Source organism: Drosophila innubila, chromosome X (assembly GCF_004354385.1).
Source record: "Drosophila innubila isolate TH190305 chromosome X, UK_Dinn_1.0, whole genome shotgun sequence".
Taxonomy (NCBI): domain Eukaryota; kingdom Metazoa; phylum Arthropoda; class Insecta; order Diptera; family Drosophilidae; genus Drosophila; species Drosophila innubila.
Genome location: NC_047626.1, coordinates 1872229 through 1892262, shown reverse-complemented (window position 1 = coordinate 1892262; position 20034 = coordinate 1872229). Strand labels below are relative to the sequence as shown.

Below are 20034 nucleotides of genomic sequence, written 5' to 3'. Positions count from 1 at the left end.
TATTTAGCAGTTATTAAATAATGGGACAGTTGGCACACATATGAGGGTAGACTAGTAAAACATTGAGAGCAATATTCAAATTTTTTGATTAAAAATTATTTATTTTTCAATAAAATCTAACGTTCCTTTAAATCCGCCAGTTTTTAAGAAAGAACGTTCACTTCTAATATAATCAATCATTCTACTTAATTGCCTTAAGGTTATACTTTTATTTTTAATTGTTATTATGAAAATGAATTTGATCTGAGCAACTATCGAAACTATTAGAATTCATATACAAAACTTGACAAATTTCATTTTTAATTTATTTAATCTCTTATTTTTTACAAAAAATAAATACACTAAAAATTAGATTTGCATTTTATCTCTGAGTAAATATCTGCAATTTAACTTATTTTATTTTTAAAATATTTATATTAAACATTTTAATTTATAAAACGTATAAACAACTTTTAAACTATTATTTCTAAATATAAATTAAAATTATATTGATATTCCAAAAAACAAGAGTACTTCTTTACGTTTTTATATATATTGTAACTTATTGATAAGACAAAAAAAAAGCGTAATTCTTTTAGCATTTTTTTTGATAAAAAATGAACAAGTAATCTTTATGTAATAATTTTAGTATTTGGGAAATATAATAACAGATCAATATTATTTAATTTATAATTGAAATTTAAAATAAGATTTAAGCTATGTCTTTTAAATATAAATATAAATTGCAATTTTATTAATATTCCAAAATGTATTTAAAATAAGATTTAAGCTATGACTTTTAAATATAATTGCAAATTGCAATTTTATTAATATTCCAAAAAATAAAAGTACTTGTTTACGTTTTTGTGATATTGATGAAAAAGTAATCTTTATGCAAAAATTTAAGCTTAAAGGAACTAAAAAAGTATATCGAATTTTACCAATTTATTGATTTGACAAAAAAAGGGTAATTCTTTTAGTTTTTCTTTATAAAAAAAGAACAAGTAATCTTTATGTAATAATTTTAGTATTTAGAAAATATATAATAAAAGATCAACATTATTTAATTTATAATACAAATTTAAATCTTATCACTACCACTTTTAAATATAAATGTTTCTCTAAGTTTTTTTTTTTTTTTGATAATGATGCAGAAGTAATCTATATTCAATAATTGTAGCTTTCGGGGGTCGGTTTTAATCGGGGTCGGCTACTTGATTACGCATACGCCATGTGCGACAGATGAGTCAGTTGTATGGGAGATTGTAGACGAGAGATGCTAAATGGAATATTCCTATACTGTGCGTTGTCTGGCGCTGTCTGAAGCTTTTCACTGGTGTCTGCTTCACTTCCGTCCGGGCCACGTCCTGGTTATGCCCCGTCAATGGGTTGCTGGCTTTACTGCGTGCCATAATTGTGTTGATTATCTAATTAGCTGCAATTCCGCGACCGGAAATTGCCAGTTGTCATGTCTGTAGTCGTCGTTGTCACAATTGTGGCTGATAAACCGGTTACCTAGCCGACATTCCCCGTTGTCTGCTCCTTTTGTCCTTTACTCAGCTGCCTTTTTAAGAGCCCAACTCTAATTTTTAAGTGCACTCGCAGTCGGCTTGCCACATAATCTTGTCATGAATATATTTGTTTTGTTGCCGCCATGTCTCGCCTTATTTCCCCCTTGAAATCTCCCCTATCTTCCCATTACTCCACCAATCTTTAATATCGCTCGTAGCGTAAATGTCGCACCATAAAAATTCATTGCCAAACGAGCCAAAGTATTGCCGCAGCCAATCGACGGCAGTTGTCCGGACGAGTTCAGATGCTTCAGCTTCAGCTTCAGTTTTAGCGTCAGCTTCCAGTCGCGACTCTTTTTCTCTGCCAGCGTCAAGCTACTCAAGGATATAAAAAGTAGAGCTGCGAGCTTAATTCGCATATCGGCATGCTCCCTACATTAATATCATTCACAGCGTTTTTCTCGCTGCAGAACTCCTAAAGAATTTCAATCTTTAGTCGCTGTTTTTCTACTCGCCACTTGTTGTTTCTATACTTTTAGCTTACTCGTCACTCTCAACATTATACTCGCTAAGTTGTATCTTATTGCCTTTACCTTGTTACTCGTTACACAAATATTTACTCGCTGTTGCTGCTGCTCAAGAACTGATTTTCCACTCGCTGCTTTTTTACTTTTAACTAACTCGTCACTCGCTACATTATACTCGCTTAGTTGACTCTTATTTGCTTTACCTTGTTACTCGTTACATAAATATTTACTCGCTGTTGCTGCTGCTCAACAGCTGATTTTCCACTCGCTACTCGCTGCTTTTTTACTTTTAACTAACTCGTCACTCGCCATATTATACTGCCCTAGTTGACTCTAATTTGCTTTACCTTGTTACTCGTAACATAAATATTTACTCGCTGTGCTGCTGCTCAAGAGCTGATTTTTAACTCGCTACTCGCTGCTTTTTTTTACTTTTAACTAACTCGTCACTCGCTGTTTTAGACTCGTTCGATTGTCTCTTATTGTCGGTATACCGTTACCCTCTAATTAAAAAGTTCAATCGCATATTTTGAACTCGTCACTCGCTGATTTTCTACTCATCATTCTATCGCTACTTAATTAGCTTTTCTTTTGCCTGTCTTTGCATTATATTATAGTTTACACATCACTCAGCTTTTTCACTCTCCTTTTACTCGTCACTCGTTGCATTTCCAGCTCTAACTTGTTACTCGTTACTTGTTAATTTAATCAATAAAATTTTAAATATCCGCTGTTTGATAAAATCGTAATCAAAACTCGCTACTTGATTTATCTACTCTCTACTTTTGTTCGATACTCGTAGTTTTTTAAAGCAAACTCTTTAAGAGTCATATAAACTAATCACTTGTAGATGAATCATTGAACTCGTCATATACGTAATCTTGGCATTTTCTGACTATAATTTTTATAAAATAAAGAAAATGTATTAAATAAAAGTACATATCAGTCATTTTTTTAAATCATTTTTTTTAACCGCATTTAAATTTTATGTATGTGACAACAATAACAGTATAGCTCTTGATTATCGATAGTATGAACATTTGAACCACAATATCACCCAATCTGTCGAAGAAACAACACGAGTTGATCATAAATTTCTTTTTTCACCTTCAAGATTAATTCGTTTATTAAAATGGATACACTCAACGATGATTGTCAGCTGCAAATAATTAAGTATTTAAATCTACCAGATCTATTCAACTTATTGGAGGCCAATAAAGAAGATCAAATAAGTCGTTTAAACTCCAATGTTCGTTATGTCTGGCAACATCAGCGGATCTTTTCGTTAAATGACAAGGACTTTCATTACCTTGATTTTAAAGCCGAAGCGAGGCACGATTTTCTGTCGAGCATTTGTTCAACGGTTAAGCAATTGACGCTATACGATGTTACGCCTTGTAGACTGCACTGTTGGACGGACTACAAGTTTCCGGAAATGAGATCGCTGGAGTACAGTCTGCACAGTCACGAGTTTAATGCGAATACGGTAATACAAATAATGGCTACACTATTTCCAGCAGTGAATAATTTAAAAGCTAGAGGGAAATTGGATTTAATGCTCCTGGAGAATTGGAAGAATTTGCGCAAACTGGACTTGATGCAATATAATTGCATTTGGACTAAAGGCAATTCTTTTCTTGAATCTGACGGATTGCAGTTGCTGGAGGAGCTGACAATTAATTATATGGATTATAAATACGATTTCATCAAGCTTGTGCGTTTGCCCAAGCTGAGAAAACTGACCATAATCATTCCCAGTACTAAACAACTAAAATATGTACTTAAAAAGCATGCTTGTAATATTGAGAAAATTTCTGTAAGCTATGCTGAATATATTCGATTTAATTTTTGGAAAACGGTCACCCATTGTCCATTTCTGAAAATCGTAAACATATATAATATTCAGCTATGCGATACTGATTTCAATTTAAGCAGGCGCTCAATGGAAGAAGCCATGTATAATCGATCTACTCCCCTAACCATCAATTTTGACAGCCAAATAGATGACGAACTGATTCGTTCATTTTTCACGCATTCAAAGATAAAAATCGCTTTTGAGCCTTTAGAAATTAACGACATCATTTCTGGTTATGTACAATTTGAATTTCGATCTTAGTATTAGTATATCTGTTAAAAGTATGTTTTCAAATTTAATATTTAATTTTTAAAAAAAATATATACTTTGTATTTAAACTAAGCATTAATTCATATATTTATATTGTTGATATTAATAAAATTTTATAAGAAATAATTTAACCGCAGCTTCGCTTGTGGCATTGCATAGTAATTCTTTACATAAATAAATTAATATATATATAAATCTTTGTCCTGACTCACTGACTGACTTACTGACTCCGTAAAAACTAGAAAGCTGAAATAAACGTGGAATAAGGCGGTTTTTTTTTAAAAACCGATTTTTAAGTCAGTCAAATGTGGATTCATTAAATATAAATGGTCTGATTTAATTATTTTGATACATGTAATTTTTTATTGTTTTGATTCTACGCTATTCTTTTTATTCATTTATTAGTCATATCAAGTCACATTTTACCCGCTGCTTTGTCAAACTGTACTCACTCGTTGCGTCAACTCGATGTCTCACTGTAAATGATGCAGGCCAAGAAAAAAAAAAAAAAATAGCAAACATTTTATAAAAGGAATTGCATAAAGTTTTTTGCTAAACAGCGCAGCGTTCTCATATTAAAGAGAAAGCGAGCGATGAGCCACAGCTTCCAAGTGTAAGTTTCAGGGAAGGAAGAAGAAACAAGAAGAGAGAGTGGAGAGAGGAACGACAATGAAGGCAAAAGCAAATTCAAAGGCAAAGGCAATGAGCTTAAGTTCAATACATTTACTTGATTCTCCAGCTACACAGAGAGAAATAAATGCAATGTATATCTTAATATGTACATATTGATTAAACTACTTTATTAACCCACAATTTTGCACAAATACATATTTTTTCTTGATTTAAAATCTACACATAAATCTATGTTTTAATATCGACACTTAAGTAATTATAATTAATAATAAAAATTCATAATAATAATAAATAACTGGTATGTATAAAAGCTGGAACCCACCATGAAATCTTAATTAAATCAGAAAAATATTTAATTTTGAGGTTTTAACCAAATATTCAAATATACTAAAAAAAAATTAAATTTTAAGCTGAATAAAGTTTAAATAAAATATGAAACCTAACTATTTAATTAGAATACAAATTATTTTACTTCTGTAAATATTTAAAATATGTTTTAAATTTAAACTAAATATAAAACTTTTTATTTTACTTTTACTTTTGTTTTACTATATTTTTTTAAATTTTACATTTTAAATTTTACATTTTAAACAAATGATTGGTGCCTTAAATATTAAGCGTAAGCGTAAGGAATCAAAGTATAAAAATAAATTAAATAATTTAGAAAAATATATTAAAAAATAAAAATATGTGTCCAGTTAAATAAAATTGTTTTAAATCTTTTTTTTTACATTTTATTATAAAATTTCCAATGTTACAGCACAAATATTTTATTATAAATACAATGCTGTTTTTTGTCAGTGTACATTGACAACGCGACGTCGATGTGTTTGTGGATGTGGATGAGAATGTCGTTGACTACTTGGCGCTACTAGCTATAACTATAGCTATAGTTAGGAGTTGGATGCTGGATATGCTGAATGCTAAGGCGACGTCATGCCCATTACAGTACAAAAAAAAAAAAAAAAAAAATGTGGAAAATTTTTGGGGGAAAAGCGCAAATGTGCGAGGCGATAAGCAAAGCAGCTCAACGCTCAAAGCACACAGCACAGGACACATTGGGAGGGACAATTGGGTTAACCGAATAGAGTTGAACTCGTGCTTCATTCGATAGTTCTTTTTATAGTTGAAGAATCCAACTTTTCCTTGAAAAATTAAATTAATTTTTTAACTAAAATAATTTTTTTTTTTAATATTTATAAAACAGGCAAAAAAAATTCTTGTTTACAACTTTTTTTAATATTTAACTTCTACATATTTTAATTAAAAATCTAAAATTGTATAACTTTTTTTAAATATATTTTTCTGAATTCAGTTTTCAATATTGCAGATTGGGAGTGTTTCAATTTGATAAATTAATCGTTAATTTTGAGTTATTTTGGATTCTTCTAGTTTTTCACATATTTAATTTGCTATAAAATTTTTGTGAAGTTTATGAGAAATTAAAGCTAAGAACTGTTTAACAATCGTGTCGAATTCGTGTTGAAACACGCACAGCACTGGAAATGTATTGAAAGAGTGTCATAGAATGTAACCAGCATGGAATCCTGTTGCCTGGCAAGGATTGTGAGCACAGGGAATGAACGAAAGAGGAGAGGAGAGGAAAGGAAAAGAATTGATGTTTATGCGGCGTTGAGTGTGTGAGGAGAACGAGAGAAGGATGTGAACTACTACGAGGAGAGGGTGTCGCTTTTTTTGGGGAGGTTTTGCAAGTTTTTTTGATTTTGCAAATTTATCGCTTTTAGATAAAACGTTTTGCGTTCTAACGATACGAGCAGCAAAATGCTTGAAACTATCGCCAGAAAGCTGCAAATATTACGAAATTTTCACTTGTTAGCCCAGTACCCAAAACGGTACAAGGGTACAGGGTGTATAAGTTGGTGAAAATGTTTATCTGACAGTATAAGCACTTGGATATCAGACATTTTCGGTTGAGATTAAACATAGTTTTGACAGTACGAAGTTCTTAAAAAAAATTGTATCAAATGAGTGGACTGTGGGGGAGAAAAATTATATTTTTAAATTTTGATGCAGAACAAAATTAGAGGTTAAATAATGAATAAATTCACATTCCGCTTGAAAATTGGTTCAATTTTGACAAAGTTATGACAATTTGAAAATTGTGAAAATGTGTCAGGGGGGAAGTATGGTAAAAACTGACAGTGATCGAAAGTATTGAAAAAATTGACAGTAATGGTGAAAAAATAATATATTTAAATTTTGATGCAGAATCAAAATAGAGGTCAAATTATGAAAATATTGACATTCCGCTTGAAAATCGGTTCAATTTTGACAAAGTTATGACAATTTGAAAATTGTGAAAATGTGTCAAGGGGGAAGTATGGTAAAAACTGACAGTGATCGAAAGTATTGAAAAAATTGACAGTTCAATTTTGACAAAGTTATGACAATTTGAAAATTGTGAAAATGTGTCAAGGGGGAAGTATGGTAAAAACGGACAGTGATCGAAAGTATTGAAAAAATTGACAGTAATGGTGAAAAAATTATATATTTAAATTTTGATGCAGAACAAAATAAGAGGTTAAATAATGAATAAATTCACATTCCGCTTGAAAATCGGTTCAATTTTGACAAAGTTATGACAATTTGAAAATTGTGAAAATGTGTCAAGGGGGAAGTATGGTAAAAACGGACAGTGATCGAAAGTATTGAAAAAATTGACAGTAATGGTGAAAAAATTATATATTTAAATTTTGATGCAGAATCAAAAAAGAGGTCAAATTATGAAAATATTAACATTCCGCTTAAAAATCGGTTCAATTTTGACAAAGTTATGACAATTTGAAAATTGTGAAAATGTGTCAAGGGGGAAGTATGGTAAAAACTGACAGTGATCGAAAGTATTGAAAAAATTGACAGTAATGGTGAAAAAATAATATATTTAAATTTTGATGCAGAATCAAAATAGAGGTCAAATTATGAAAATATTGACATTCCGCTTAAAAATCGGTTCAATTTTGACAAAGTTATGACAATTTGAAAATTGTGAAAATGTGTCAAGGGGGAAGTATGGTAAAAACAGACTGTGATCGAAAGTATTGAAAAAATTGACAGTAATGGTGAAAAAATAATATATTTAAATTTTGATGCAGAATCAAAAAAAAGGTCAAATTATGAAAATATTGACATTCCGCTTAAAAATCGGTTCAATTTTGACAAAGTTATGACAATTTGAAAATTGTGAAAATGTGTCAAGGGGGAAGTATGGTAAAAACTGACAGTGATCGAAAGTATTGAAAAAATTGACAGTAATGGTGAAAAATTATATATTTAAATTTTGATGCAGAACAAAATAAGAGGTTAAATAATGAATAAATTCACATTCCGCTTGAAAATCGGTTCAATTTTGACAAAGTTATGACAATTTGAAAATTGTGAAAATGAGTCAAGGGGGAAGTATGGTAAGAACGGACAGTGATCGAAAGTATTGAAAAAATTGACAGTAATGGTGAAAAAATTATATATTTTAATTTTGATGCAGAATCAAAATTTTTTTTAAATCATTTTTTTTAACCGCATTTAAATTTTATGTATGTGACAACAATAACAGTATAGCTCTTTATTATTGATAGTATGAACATATGAACAACAATATCACCCAATCTGTCGAAGAAACAACACGAGCTGATCATAAAGTTCTTTTTTCACCTTCAAGATTAATTCGTTTATTAAAATGGATACACTCAACGATGATTGTCAGCTGCAAATAATTAAGTATTTAGATCTACCAGATCAATTCAACTTATTGGAGGCCAATAAAGAAGATCAAATAAGTCGTTTAAACTCCAATGTTCGTTATGTCTGGCAACATCAGCGGATCTTTTCGTTAAATGACAAGGACTTTCATTACCTTGATTTTAAAGCCGAAGCGAGGCACGATTTTCTGTCGAGCATTTGTTCAACGGTTAAGCAATTGACGCTTTACGATGTTACGCCTTATAGACTGCACTGTTGGACGGACTACAAGTTTCCGGAAATGAGATCGCTGGAGTACACTCTGCACAGTCACGAGTTTAATGCGAATACGGTAATACAAATAATGGCTACACTATTTCCAGCAGTGAATAATTTAAAAGCTAGAGGGCAATTGGATTTAATGCTCCTGGAGAATTGGAAGAATTTGCGCAAACTAGACTTGAGCAAATATGATAGCATTTGGACTGATGGCAATTCTTTTCATGAATCTGACGGATTGCAGTTGCTGGAGGAACTGACAATTAATTATATTGATAATAGCTACGAGTTTGTGTGTTTGCCCAAGCTGCGAAAACTGACCATCATCCATCCCAATACGAAAGAACTAAAATATGTACTTGAAAAGCATGCTTGTAATATTGAGAAAATTTCTGTAGGCAATTCTGAATTTATTCGATTTAAAATTTGGAAAACGGTCACCCATTGTCCATTTCTGAAAATCGTAAACATTTATAATATTCAGCTATGCGAAAATACTCGAATCAATTTAAGCAGGCGCTCAATGGAAGAAGCCATGTATAATCGATCTACTCCCCTAACCATCAATTTTGACAGCCAAATAGATGAAAAACTGATTCGTTCATTTTTCACGCATTCAAAGATAAAAATCGCTTTTGAGCCTTTAGAAATTAACGACATCATTTCTGGTTATGTACAATTTGAATTTCGATCTTAGTACTAGTATATCTGTTAAAAGTATGTTTTCAAATTTAATATTTAATTAAAAAAAAAATATAGTTTGTATTTAAACTAAGCATTAATTCATATATTTATATTGTTGATATTAATAAAATTTTATAAGAAATAATTTAACCGCAGCTTCGCTTGTGGCATTGCATAGTAATTCTTTACATAAATAAATTAATATATATATAAATCTTTGTCCTGACTCACTGACTGACTTACTGACTCCGTAAAAACTAGAAAGCTGAAATAAACGTGGAATAAGGCGGTTTTTTTTTTTAAAACCAATCTCTAAGTCAGTGAAATGTGGATTCATTAAATATAAATGGTCTGATTTAATTATTTTGGTACATGTAATTTTTTATTGTTTTGATTCTACGCTATTCTTGGCTCATTCTCGTCTGTTACTCATTTTATTAGTCACATCAAGTCACATTTTACCCGCTGCTTTGTCAAACTGTACTCACTCGTTGCGTCAACTCGATGTCTCACTGTAAATGATGCAGGCCAAGAAAAAAAAAAAAAATAGCAAACATTTTATAAAAGGAATTGCATAAAGTTTTTTGCTAAACAGCGCAGCGTTCTCATATTAAAGAGAAAGCGAGCGATGAGCCACAGCTTCCAAGTGTATGTTTCAGGGAAGGAAGAAGAAACAAGAAGAGAGAGTGGAGAGAGGAACGACAATGAAGGCAAAAGCAAATTCAAAGGCAAAGGCAATGAGCTTAAGTTCAATACATTTACTTGATTCTCCAGCTACACAGAGAGAAATAAATGCAATGTATATCTTAATATTTACATATTGATTAAACTTCTTTATTAACCTATAATTTTGCACAAATACATATTTTTTCTTGATTTAAAATCTACACATAAATCTATGTTTTAATATCGACACTTAAATAATTATAATTAAAAATAAAAATTCATAATAATAATAAATAACTGGTGTGTATAAAAGCTGGAACCCACCATGAAATCTTAATTAAATCGGAAAAATATTTAATTCTGATGGTTTAACCAAATATTCAAATATACTAAAAAAAAATTAAATTTTAAGCTGAATAAAGTTTAATTAAAATATGAAACCTAACTATTTAATTAGAATACAAATTATTTTACTTCTGTGAATATTTAAAATATGTTTTAAATTTGAACTAAATATAAAACTTTTTATTTTACTTTCACTTTTGTTTTACTATATTTTTTTAAATTTTACATTTTAAACAAATGATTGGTGCCTTAAATATTAAGCGTAAGCGTAAGGAATCAAAGTATAAAAATAAATTAAATAATTTAGAAAAATATATTAAAAAATAAAAATATGTGTTCAGTTAAATAAAATTGTTTAAATCTTTTTTTTTACTTTTTATTTTAAAAAGTTTCCAACGCTACAGCACAAATATTTTATTATAAATACAACGCTGTTTTTTGTCAGTGTACATTGACAACAGTAATGGTGAAAAAATTATATATTTAAATTTTGATGCAGAATAAAATTAGAGGTTAAATAATGAATAAATTCACATTCCGCTTGAAAATCGGTTCAATTTTGACAAAGTTATGACAATTTGAAAATTGTGAAAATGTGTCAAGGGGGAAGTATGGTAAAAACTGACAGTGATCGAAAGTATTGAAAAAATTGACAGTAATGGTGAAAAAATTATATATTTAAATGAAATTATGAAAATATTGACATTCCGCTTAAAAATCGGTTCAATTTTGACAAAGTTATGACAATTTGAAAATTGTGAAAATGTGTCAAGGCGGAAGTATGGTAAAAACGGACAGTGATCGATAGTATGGAACAAATTGACAGTGATGAAAAAAAATTAAGTTTTCCAATTTTAGTGCAGAATTGAAATATAGGCCAAATAGTTTTAACTATTACATTCCGCAAGTAAATCGGTTAAGAATTGACAAAGTTATGACGCTGTGAAATTTTGGAAAAGTAAAAAAAAAATAAAATGGACAGTGATGTACTGGGCATCTATTAGTCGAGCAGCTTTTCGGCCTGTTTGCTCGCCTTGATCATGAAGTAATTTAATTAAAACTGCAAAATTGAGCATTATTTATGTATCAGGAGTTCGAGAACAAAGACAAGAATGGCGACCAAATGGGCCCAGAGTGTTAGCCAGAACAGAGCGGCCAATTCGGTGAGCGAGAGGACTCTCAACTTGACCGGGGGTTCATCGAAAACGGGATCCGTACCATCATCGGGTCGAAGACCATCCAAAGTGTCATAGGGAATGGCTGAAATTCTGGAAATACTCTCATCTCGCTCGTCAACAGCGCTGACATATTGCCGTGTCCAGTGCTCGAGAAAACCATGGGAATGGGCCAGCATTATCTGATGATTGAGTACGCCCACAAGATGGGAATATCGACGCACATTAAATGCCAATTGTTGGGTGAAAATGCGCTCTTTTACCAAATGCAATCTTCGGCTCATCGCATGCACCTTCCGAAAATATCCGAAATACTCGTGAGGTGTTATAATAGCCAAACGTTGAGAGGTTCCGCTACTGCCCGCCAAACCGCCGAAGGATTGCAATTCACTGGCTTCTAAATGTCGCAATTGCTGTGTTCTTAGCTCGGGCAGACTTTCAAGCCAACGATCCGCATTGCCGTCCACCAATTGAATCGTATAACGCTGTGAGAGCACCTCGGCTATAGTCTGGGGAGGATTACGCTGTGTGTCCTGTCGCAGCAGCTGATACATGCCCGACTGATAGGCACTCCTTAGGAGGAAAGTCCACAGCAACCATGTCACAAACAGCAGCCGAGTTGAGGATCGTTGAGGTAGCTCCGATGTCTGAAGAGTTCCTCCCATGCTCAGCACTAGCAACTGATAGTAAGAGTGCTGTGGAACAGGTTCATTAAAGATTCATTAGCAGGGACTGTAATCATTATAAGTTTCATTTAAAAAAATTACAACATAATCAACATTTTTAATTCTAATTATTATAATATCCTTGAAAAAAAAATTATTATTTTATTTCTTCTGCTTAAAAACATTGATTATTTCGTTCATTAAAGATTCATTAGCAGGGACTTAAGTCATTATAAGTTTTATTAAAAAATTATAATCAATTTATATTATTTTACTATTCTTAAGGAAATTATCATTATTTAATCAGTAGAGCAGGTTCATTATAGATTTATTAGCAGGGACTGTAATCATTATAAGTTTTATTAATAAATATACAACATAATCATTATTTTAAATTTTTATTATTTTACTATTCTCAAAGAAATAGTCATTATGCTATGAGTTTTATTTTATGTCCTTAAAATAATGATTATTTCGTTCATTAAAGATTCATTAGCAGGGACTGTAATCATTATAAGTTTCATTTAAAAAAATTACAACATAATCAACATTTTTAATTTTAATTATTATAATATCCTTGAAAAAAAAAAATCATTATTTTATTTCTTCTGCTTAAAAACAATGATTATTTCGTTCATTGAAGATTCATTAGCAGGGACTTTAGTCATTATAAGTTTTATTAAAAAAATTATTATTAATTTGTATTATTTTTCTATTCTTAAGGAAATTATCATTATTTAATCAGTAGAGCAGGTTCATTATAGATTTATTAGCAGGGACTGTAATCATTATAAGTTTTATTAATAAATATACAACATAATCATTATTTTAAATTTTTATTATTTTACTATTCTCAAAGAAATAGTCATTATGCTATGAGTTTTATTTTATGTCCTTAAAAATAATGATTATTTCGTTCATTAAAGATTCATTAGCAGGGACTGTAATCATTATAAGTTTCATTTAAAAAAATTACAACATAATCAACATTTTTAATTTTAATTATTATAATATCCTTGAAAAAAAAAAATCATTATTTTATTTCTTCTGCTTAAAAACAATGATTATTTCGTTCATTGAAGATTCATTAGCAGGGACTTTAGTCATTATAAGTTTTATTAAAAAAATTATTATTAATTTGTATTATTTTTCTATTCTTAAGGAAATTATCATTATTTAATCAGTAGAGCAGGTTCATTATAGATTCATTAGCAGGGACTGTAATCATTATAAGTTTTATTAATAAATATACAACATAATCATTACTTCTGGTTGTTATTATTTTACTATTCTCGAATAAATAGTCATTATGCTATGAGTTTTATTTTATGTGCTTAAAAATAATGATTATTTCGTTCATTAAAGATTCATTAGCAGAGACTGTTATCATTATAAGTTTCATTTTTAAAAAAATACAACATAATCATCATTATTAAGTTTTATTATGATACTATCCTTAAAAAAATAATCATTATTTTAGGATTTTTATTTCTTATGTTTAAAAATAATGATTATTTCTTTCATTAAAGATTCATTATTCTAGGATTTTTATGTCTTATGTTTAAAAATAATGATTATTTCTTTCATTAAAGATTCATTAGCAGGGACTGTAATCATTATAGTTTTAACTTTAAATAAAATAATTACAGCTTAGTCATTATTTTATATTTTTAATATGCTTAAAAATAATGATTATAAATTTTATAAAAGATTCATTAGCAGGGACTGTAACCATTATAATTTGAAATAAAATAATTACAACATAGTCATTATTTTAAATTTTTGTTATTATACTATTCTTGAAGAAATAATCATTATTTTAGGATTTTTACTTCTTGTGCTTAAAAATAATGATTATTTCTTTCATTAAAGATTCTCACCTGGGAATACCTTCGGTAGCATAGCTGATACAGCCAAATCAGAAGGTAGCTCAATGCCAGAATAAATCCGATACCCTGCCACAAGTGTGGATGAAAGGGAAACGCGAGTTTCTCATATGCCGAATAGGCACTGGGTAGATTCGTCACCAGCATTATGTGGCTCATGAAGTAGTACGTCGATTGGGAATAGGGCATCTCTTTGGCAGCGCCGCCATCCCTGGGCTTGTAGTGGAAACCTCCGAGTGCATAGTCTGCGCTTCTAAAAATCTGTTATGCAAACAAATTGAAATAAAAATAAAATTTGAATTTCTAACAAAACTGATATTTTTGTTTATTATCCTACAAATATTTATACAAACCAAAAAAAAAAATATTTTTCAGTTTATTCATATTTTTTTACGCAGTCACTAAAAATGACCAAGCATTTTGTTTTTATTTTCATTTTGTTGCTGTTGTCAGATTTTTTTTTTCGTGTAAAGCATTAAGGAAAGTTTCATCATGAACTGAATATTTTTAATTTTGTTATGAAATGAGCAAAAATAAAAATTTGATATAAATTTGAACTTCACAATGAAACAAAAAATTATTTTCTGGCTCTATATGTATGTATTTTCAATGTTTTGTTAATGCATAATATATTCATTTGATTTAATGTCAATGTGAAAAATAAAATAAAATATGATTTCACTTCTTTTTACAATTTAAGATAATAATAATAAGTATCATTATGAGCATCTGCTTGGATTTTCATAGAGAGATTTTTACATAATGTACAACTTATTTTGGTGACAGTTTATTTATACCACCAGACAACCTTTGATGGCCTTAAAATAGCACATGCTGATAAGACTGAAAGAGAGCTGATCTATATAGTGGTATTTCCAGAGAAGTGTCAACGGAGGACAACATTTTTTAATTTATGCGAAAATGATTTTGTTATGTGATGTACTTTTGACAAACTAAGTAGTATATAAGACGATTCAATGGTGTTTTGTCGTCAGTTTGTTATTTAAATTAGAGAAATGCGTTTCATACTTTTCATCGCGTTAAGTCTTCCGCTTTTGATCCTTGTGGGCGCTGCTCCAAACAGGACTACGAATCTGAAGGATGAATTGAGGGAAATTGCTGAACAGACTAATTTGCTGCGCAGAGAAGATGAGGCCAAGTTGATTTTGACAGCAGTCAAATTAGCTGTGGACAACAAGATTGTAGATCATACGACAATTGATCAATGGCAACAATTTCTTGATCGCTGGAGTTCCCGAAATTTAAGTTCTTTAGATGACGACACATTGAGAGAACTTATTTTTCAAACAACTACCATCGAACCTAGAGGTCGGGATGAACAACTTGTGAATCGATTGAACGAATCTACGAACGGTGCTTACTCCGACGCAAAACTAAAATGGATAGAACGCGATAATGATCGACTGGCAGCATTCGAGTCCAGGGCAACCGAAATAATACGTGTGGCCAAGGAAGCTGGATATACTAACTACAAACTCGATAAAGAGTTTAGTCGATTTGTTCAGGCATATCAATTTCAGAAGAGTCAAGCCCTTGATGAATTTGTGAATTATTTGTCTTCAAAATGATTGGGCTTATAATATTGTTTATCTATTGTACATAACATAATTTCACTGATTTGTAGCTCGAGCAATTTTGACTGTAAAAATCTTTATTAAAAAATAATTCAATTTTTTTTGAGATTCTATTAAAATTTTATTCTGCCTACTTTCATGTACAAATAAATGAATGAAATAAACTGTCTAAAATATTTCTTATCAAATTTAAGTTGATTAAAATGTATATATTTAAATGTGAGTCATATTAAAATGCTTCTATTTATTAGAAATGTGAGATAGGAATTAAAATGGCAAGTTTTAATCACAATTTAATTGGAAATTATTTTTAAATTTGGAAATAAAAATTTAAATATAATTATTACTCAACATATTTTATATTTTTTGATGGTAAAATAATAGTTATCTCAATAATTTTTTGAAAAAACTCAAGAAATAATTGATATTTTTTACCTGTTCGAATATCCAGCCGGAGTCGTTGAAAGTGTCGCGCACCTGGGACTTGTTCAGCCAATAGATGCCCACCGAGAAGTTGAGATTGTCGGCCATGAACTGGAGCAGAGCACCCTCGATGCCGACAAAGGCGCCGTCGGGACGTCGCACGAGATAGGGCATATCCGGCCAGGTGGCACAGGTCAAAGTGCAGCCATAAAAGTTGCCCAGTTTGGCGGGAAAAAAGACAGCTGTGGACCATTTAGCTAGCGGCAGCTGGAACTGATTCACAACACTGGCGCGAATCCGATGACAATCATGTTTATACGGAAAATAGCTCAACAGCTGCAACAGCTCAACATTCCCGGGCTGCAGACGAACTAGTCCGACATTGAGCACACTCAGTTGCCACAGAAGTTGCATGGCGAGAGCAGCTTGCGGTTGCAACATGTAGATGAGCGTGTACGACAGATTGCTGGTGGCACGTTGTCCGGCGTACAGACGTCGCAGGGCGTGAATGTCGTCGACAAGCAGGAGAACCGCATGCTTATACGGTCTGTATGCCAGTTGCACCTGATTGGACAGCCGGATGGGTTGACTCCCTATGCGAAAGTCGACTTACATTACTCCGAAAACGAAAATTAGCACATGCAAATAAGGAAAACTGGCAAGAATTTAACTTGGAAATTAAAATTAGGAAAACAATATAAGGAAATCTGCTTTATGGATATAAAAATTCGGATATACCAAAATTAAAAAAAATGTTTTTAGTAAATAAAACTATTGAAAAAACAAAAATTGGAAAAACACAAAAGGAATTCTGTTATAAGGAAAGAGAAATAAGGAAATAAAAATTAGGAAACATGGAAATAAAAATTCGGAAATACCAAAGTTAGAAAAAATTTTATTAGGAAATAAAACTATTGAAAAAAAATTGAAAAAAAGACAAAAGGAATTCTGTTATTAGGAAATAAAAATTAGGAAATATGCAAATAAAAATTCGGAAATACCAAAGATAGAAAAATTGTTATAAGGAAATAAAACTATTGAATAAAAAATTGGAAAAACACAAAAGAAATTCTGTTATTGGGAAAGAGAAATTAGGAAATAAAAATTATGAAATATGCAAATAAAAATTCGGAAATACCAAAGATAGAAAAATTGTTATTAGGAAATAAAACTATTGAATAAAAAATTGGAAAAACACAAAAGAAATTCTGTTATTAGGAAAGAGAAATTAGGAAATAAGAATTAGGAAATATGCAAATAAAAATTCGGAAATACCAAAGATAGAAAAATTGTTATTAGGAAATAAAACTATTGAATAAAAAATTGGAAAACACAAAGGAATTCTGTTATTAGGAAATAAAAATTAGGAAATATGGAAATCAAAATTCGGAAATATCAAAGATAGAAAAATTTCTATTATGAAATAAAACTATTGAAAAGAAAATTCGAAAAACACAAAATGAATTCTGTTATTAGGAAAGAGAAATTAGGAAATAAAAATTAGGAAACAAAGATAAAAAAACGAATAATTGTTGTAAGAAAATAGAAAAAAGGAAATATTAAAATAAAAAAAAATTAGGAAAACACAAAATTAAAAATATTTTTGAAATTTATAATTAGGTTGGCAAGCTTAGGAATTCTGTTATTAGGGTATAAAAAATAGGAAATAAATATTTGGAAGATAAAAATTAGAAAAATTGTTGTTAGTCAATAAAAATGAGGAAAAACAAAAATTGAAAAGACAAAAATTAGAAAAAGTCAAAAAAGGTATGAAAATAAAAATTAGGAAAAAAGAATTAAAAAAAAAAAATTGAAAAAAAAAAATAGGAAAGACCAATGTTAGGAAAATTGTTATAAGGAAAACATATCTGGGAAGACAAAAATTAGTAAAAGCAAAAATTCAAAAATATTTTATTAAAAGTCATGTGATTTGAGTAGCGATATTGTTTCTAGTTTTGACTTTTTCTAATTTTTTTAATTTTCTAAAAATTATTCCTTATTTTGACTTTGCCTAACTTTTGTCTTCCCCATTTTGTTTTCCTAATTTTTATTTTCTAATAATGTTGTTCATAATTTTGGCCTTGACTAAATTTGTATTTCCTATTTTTTGTACTCTGATTATTTTTCTTTTTTTCCTTATCTTGGTTTTCAACAATTTTTTTTTTGTTTTGTTCTTCTTCTTTTTTGTGGTTACTTAAAAAATATTCAGAATCCGTATGAGTTATTCCTAATTGGGTTTTCTTAATTTTTTTTTCCTAACAGCAATATTCCAAATTTTGTTCTTTACTAGTTTTTGTCTTTTAAATTTGTATTTCCTAATTTTTGTACTCTGAATATTTTTATTAGTTGAATTTCCTAATTTATGATTCCTGTTTTTCCATATTATTTTTTCATTTTATTTGTAGATCTTATTTTTTTTTTTTTTTTTAACGAATATTCGGAAATTATATGAGTTACCATTGGGTTGGGATGTGGATTGGTGTGTGAGCAGCTGCTCCAACATCTCTAACAAATGTCGACGCGATGACAATGTGCTGAACTCCACATGAACATCAAGTGTGTGACATTCGGACATCTCTGACTGCTGCAGCACCTGGGACAATGCCAGGGACACCGACTCTGACTCTGACTCCGACATCATGTCCAGCGATGACACCGCAAACTGACACTGCAACAACAACAACAGCAACAACAACAGCAACAGTTGCCACTGCAACAGAGCAACAACAAGCTTATGACACATGACGACTCCTTGTCGCCTCATTGCCAACTGACAGCATTTGGTTTCTAGTTTTCGGCCAGACGTCTTAGCCTTGCCACGCCCACACAACTGTCAGCGCCCCTTACCCCTTAACCCATTCGAATCCCGAGGGAAATCTCTTTAATGTATGCGCCTAATAAGCTAAATTGTGCATACGAGTAAGTTAAGCATTATCATTACTGTATAATTGCTCAAGCAATGAAAAAAGTGTTGATAATGAAAGCGACATTAAGCTAAGCATTAAAAAAAGCTGTGCTAATGCATCAATTTTAATTAAAATATTAAAAATAATACACATTTTTTTATTCCTTTTAAATTATTTTAAATTCTCATTTTTTGTTGGTTTTAGATTTTGCAATGTTTAATTTAGTATAAATCTTTCAGTTGCCATTTAAAAATAATAATGAGAACATAGATTAGGGAGTTATTGAAAGCATTAAATATATTTTGGTACTTTAAGAATATATCTAAAATGTTTTAAATGCCTTAAAAATAAATATAATAAAAAATCGTACTCATCAAAATTGTGGGTAATATAAATTTTGTAATTTTCGAAGTCATATATTTTTTTTATTTTGCCATTTAATAATTATAATGAAAACTTTGACAATGGATTATTATAAGAAATAACACATGTTGAAAATTAAGCAATTTAAAATTATCCCAAAAATACTTTTTAATAATATTTTAAAAAAAAGTTGTACACATAAAATGCTAATAAAATGGTTTTTTTTAAACTGAATTTTTGAAGAAATAAAATGTATTCTATTTATTTTCAGTTGTAATTTTTCCACAGGTCGTTGGAGTTTTTCAAATGCTATTTTATAAACCCTTTTTTTATAAAAATTCATTCTTCTTTGCCATCGATTTTTTATATGGCTTACTTTATTTTAACTAAATAATAAAAAATATATCATAAATAAAAATAAAAATTTAACTGATTTATAAGTTTTTTATTAAGATAAAAAATATAGAACTTCAAGTTAGTAAAGCTGGGAATTTTCGGATGTGTTTAGATCAGTATTATTTTAAAAATCTCCCTTTAATGATTATATAATGATTTTTACGATTTTCTGCAACAATA

General features: G+C 30.0%; 1 protein-coding gene across 1 annotated transcript; it reads right to left on the bottom strand.

Annotated features, from left to right (window-relative positions):
• Positions 1 to 11520: 11520 nt before the first annotated feature.
• On the bottom strand, positions 11521 to 18764 carry LOC117784544. Its single transcript, XM_034622302.1, has 4 exons — positions 18647 to 18764; positions 16202 to 16782; positions 14166 to 14432; positions 11521 to 12333 (listed from the first exon to the last, which is right to left on the bottom strand). The coding sequence occupies exons 1-4, from the start codon at positions 18762 to 18764 to the stop codon at positions 11521 to 11523; spliced, it is 1779 nt and encodes a 592-aa protein (XP_034478193.1).
• Between the last annotated feature and the right edge of the window lie 1270 nt (positions 18765 to 20034).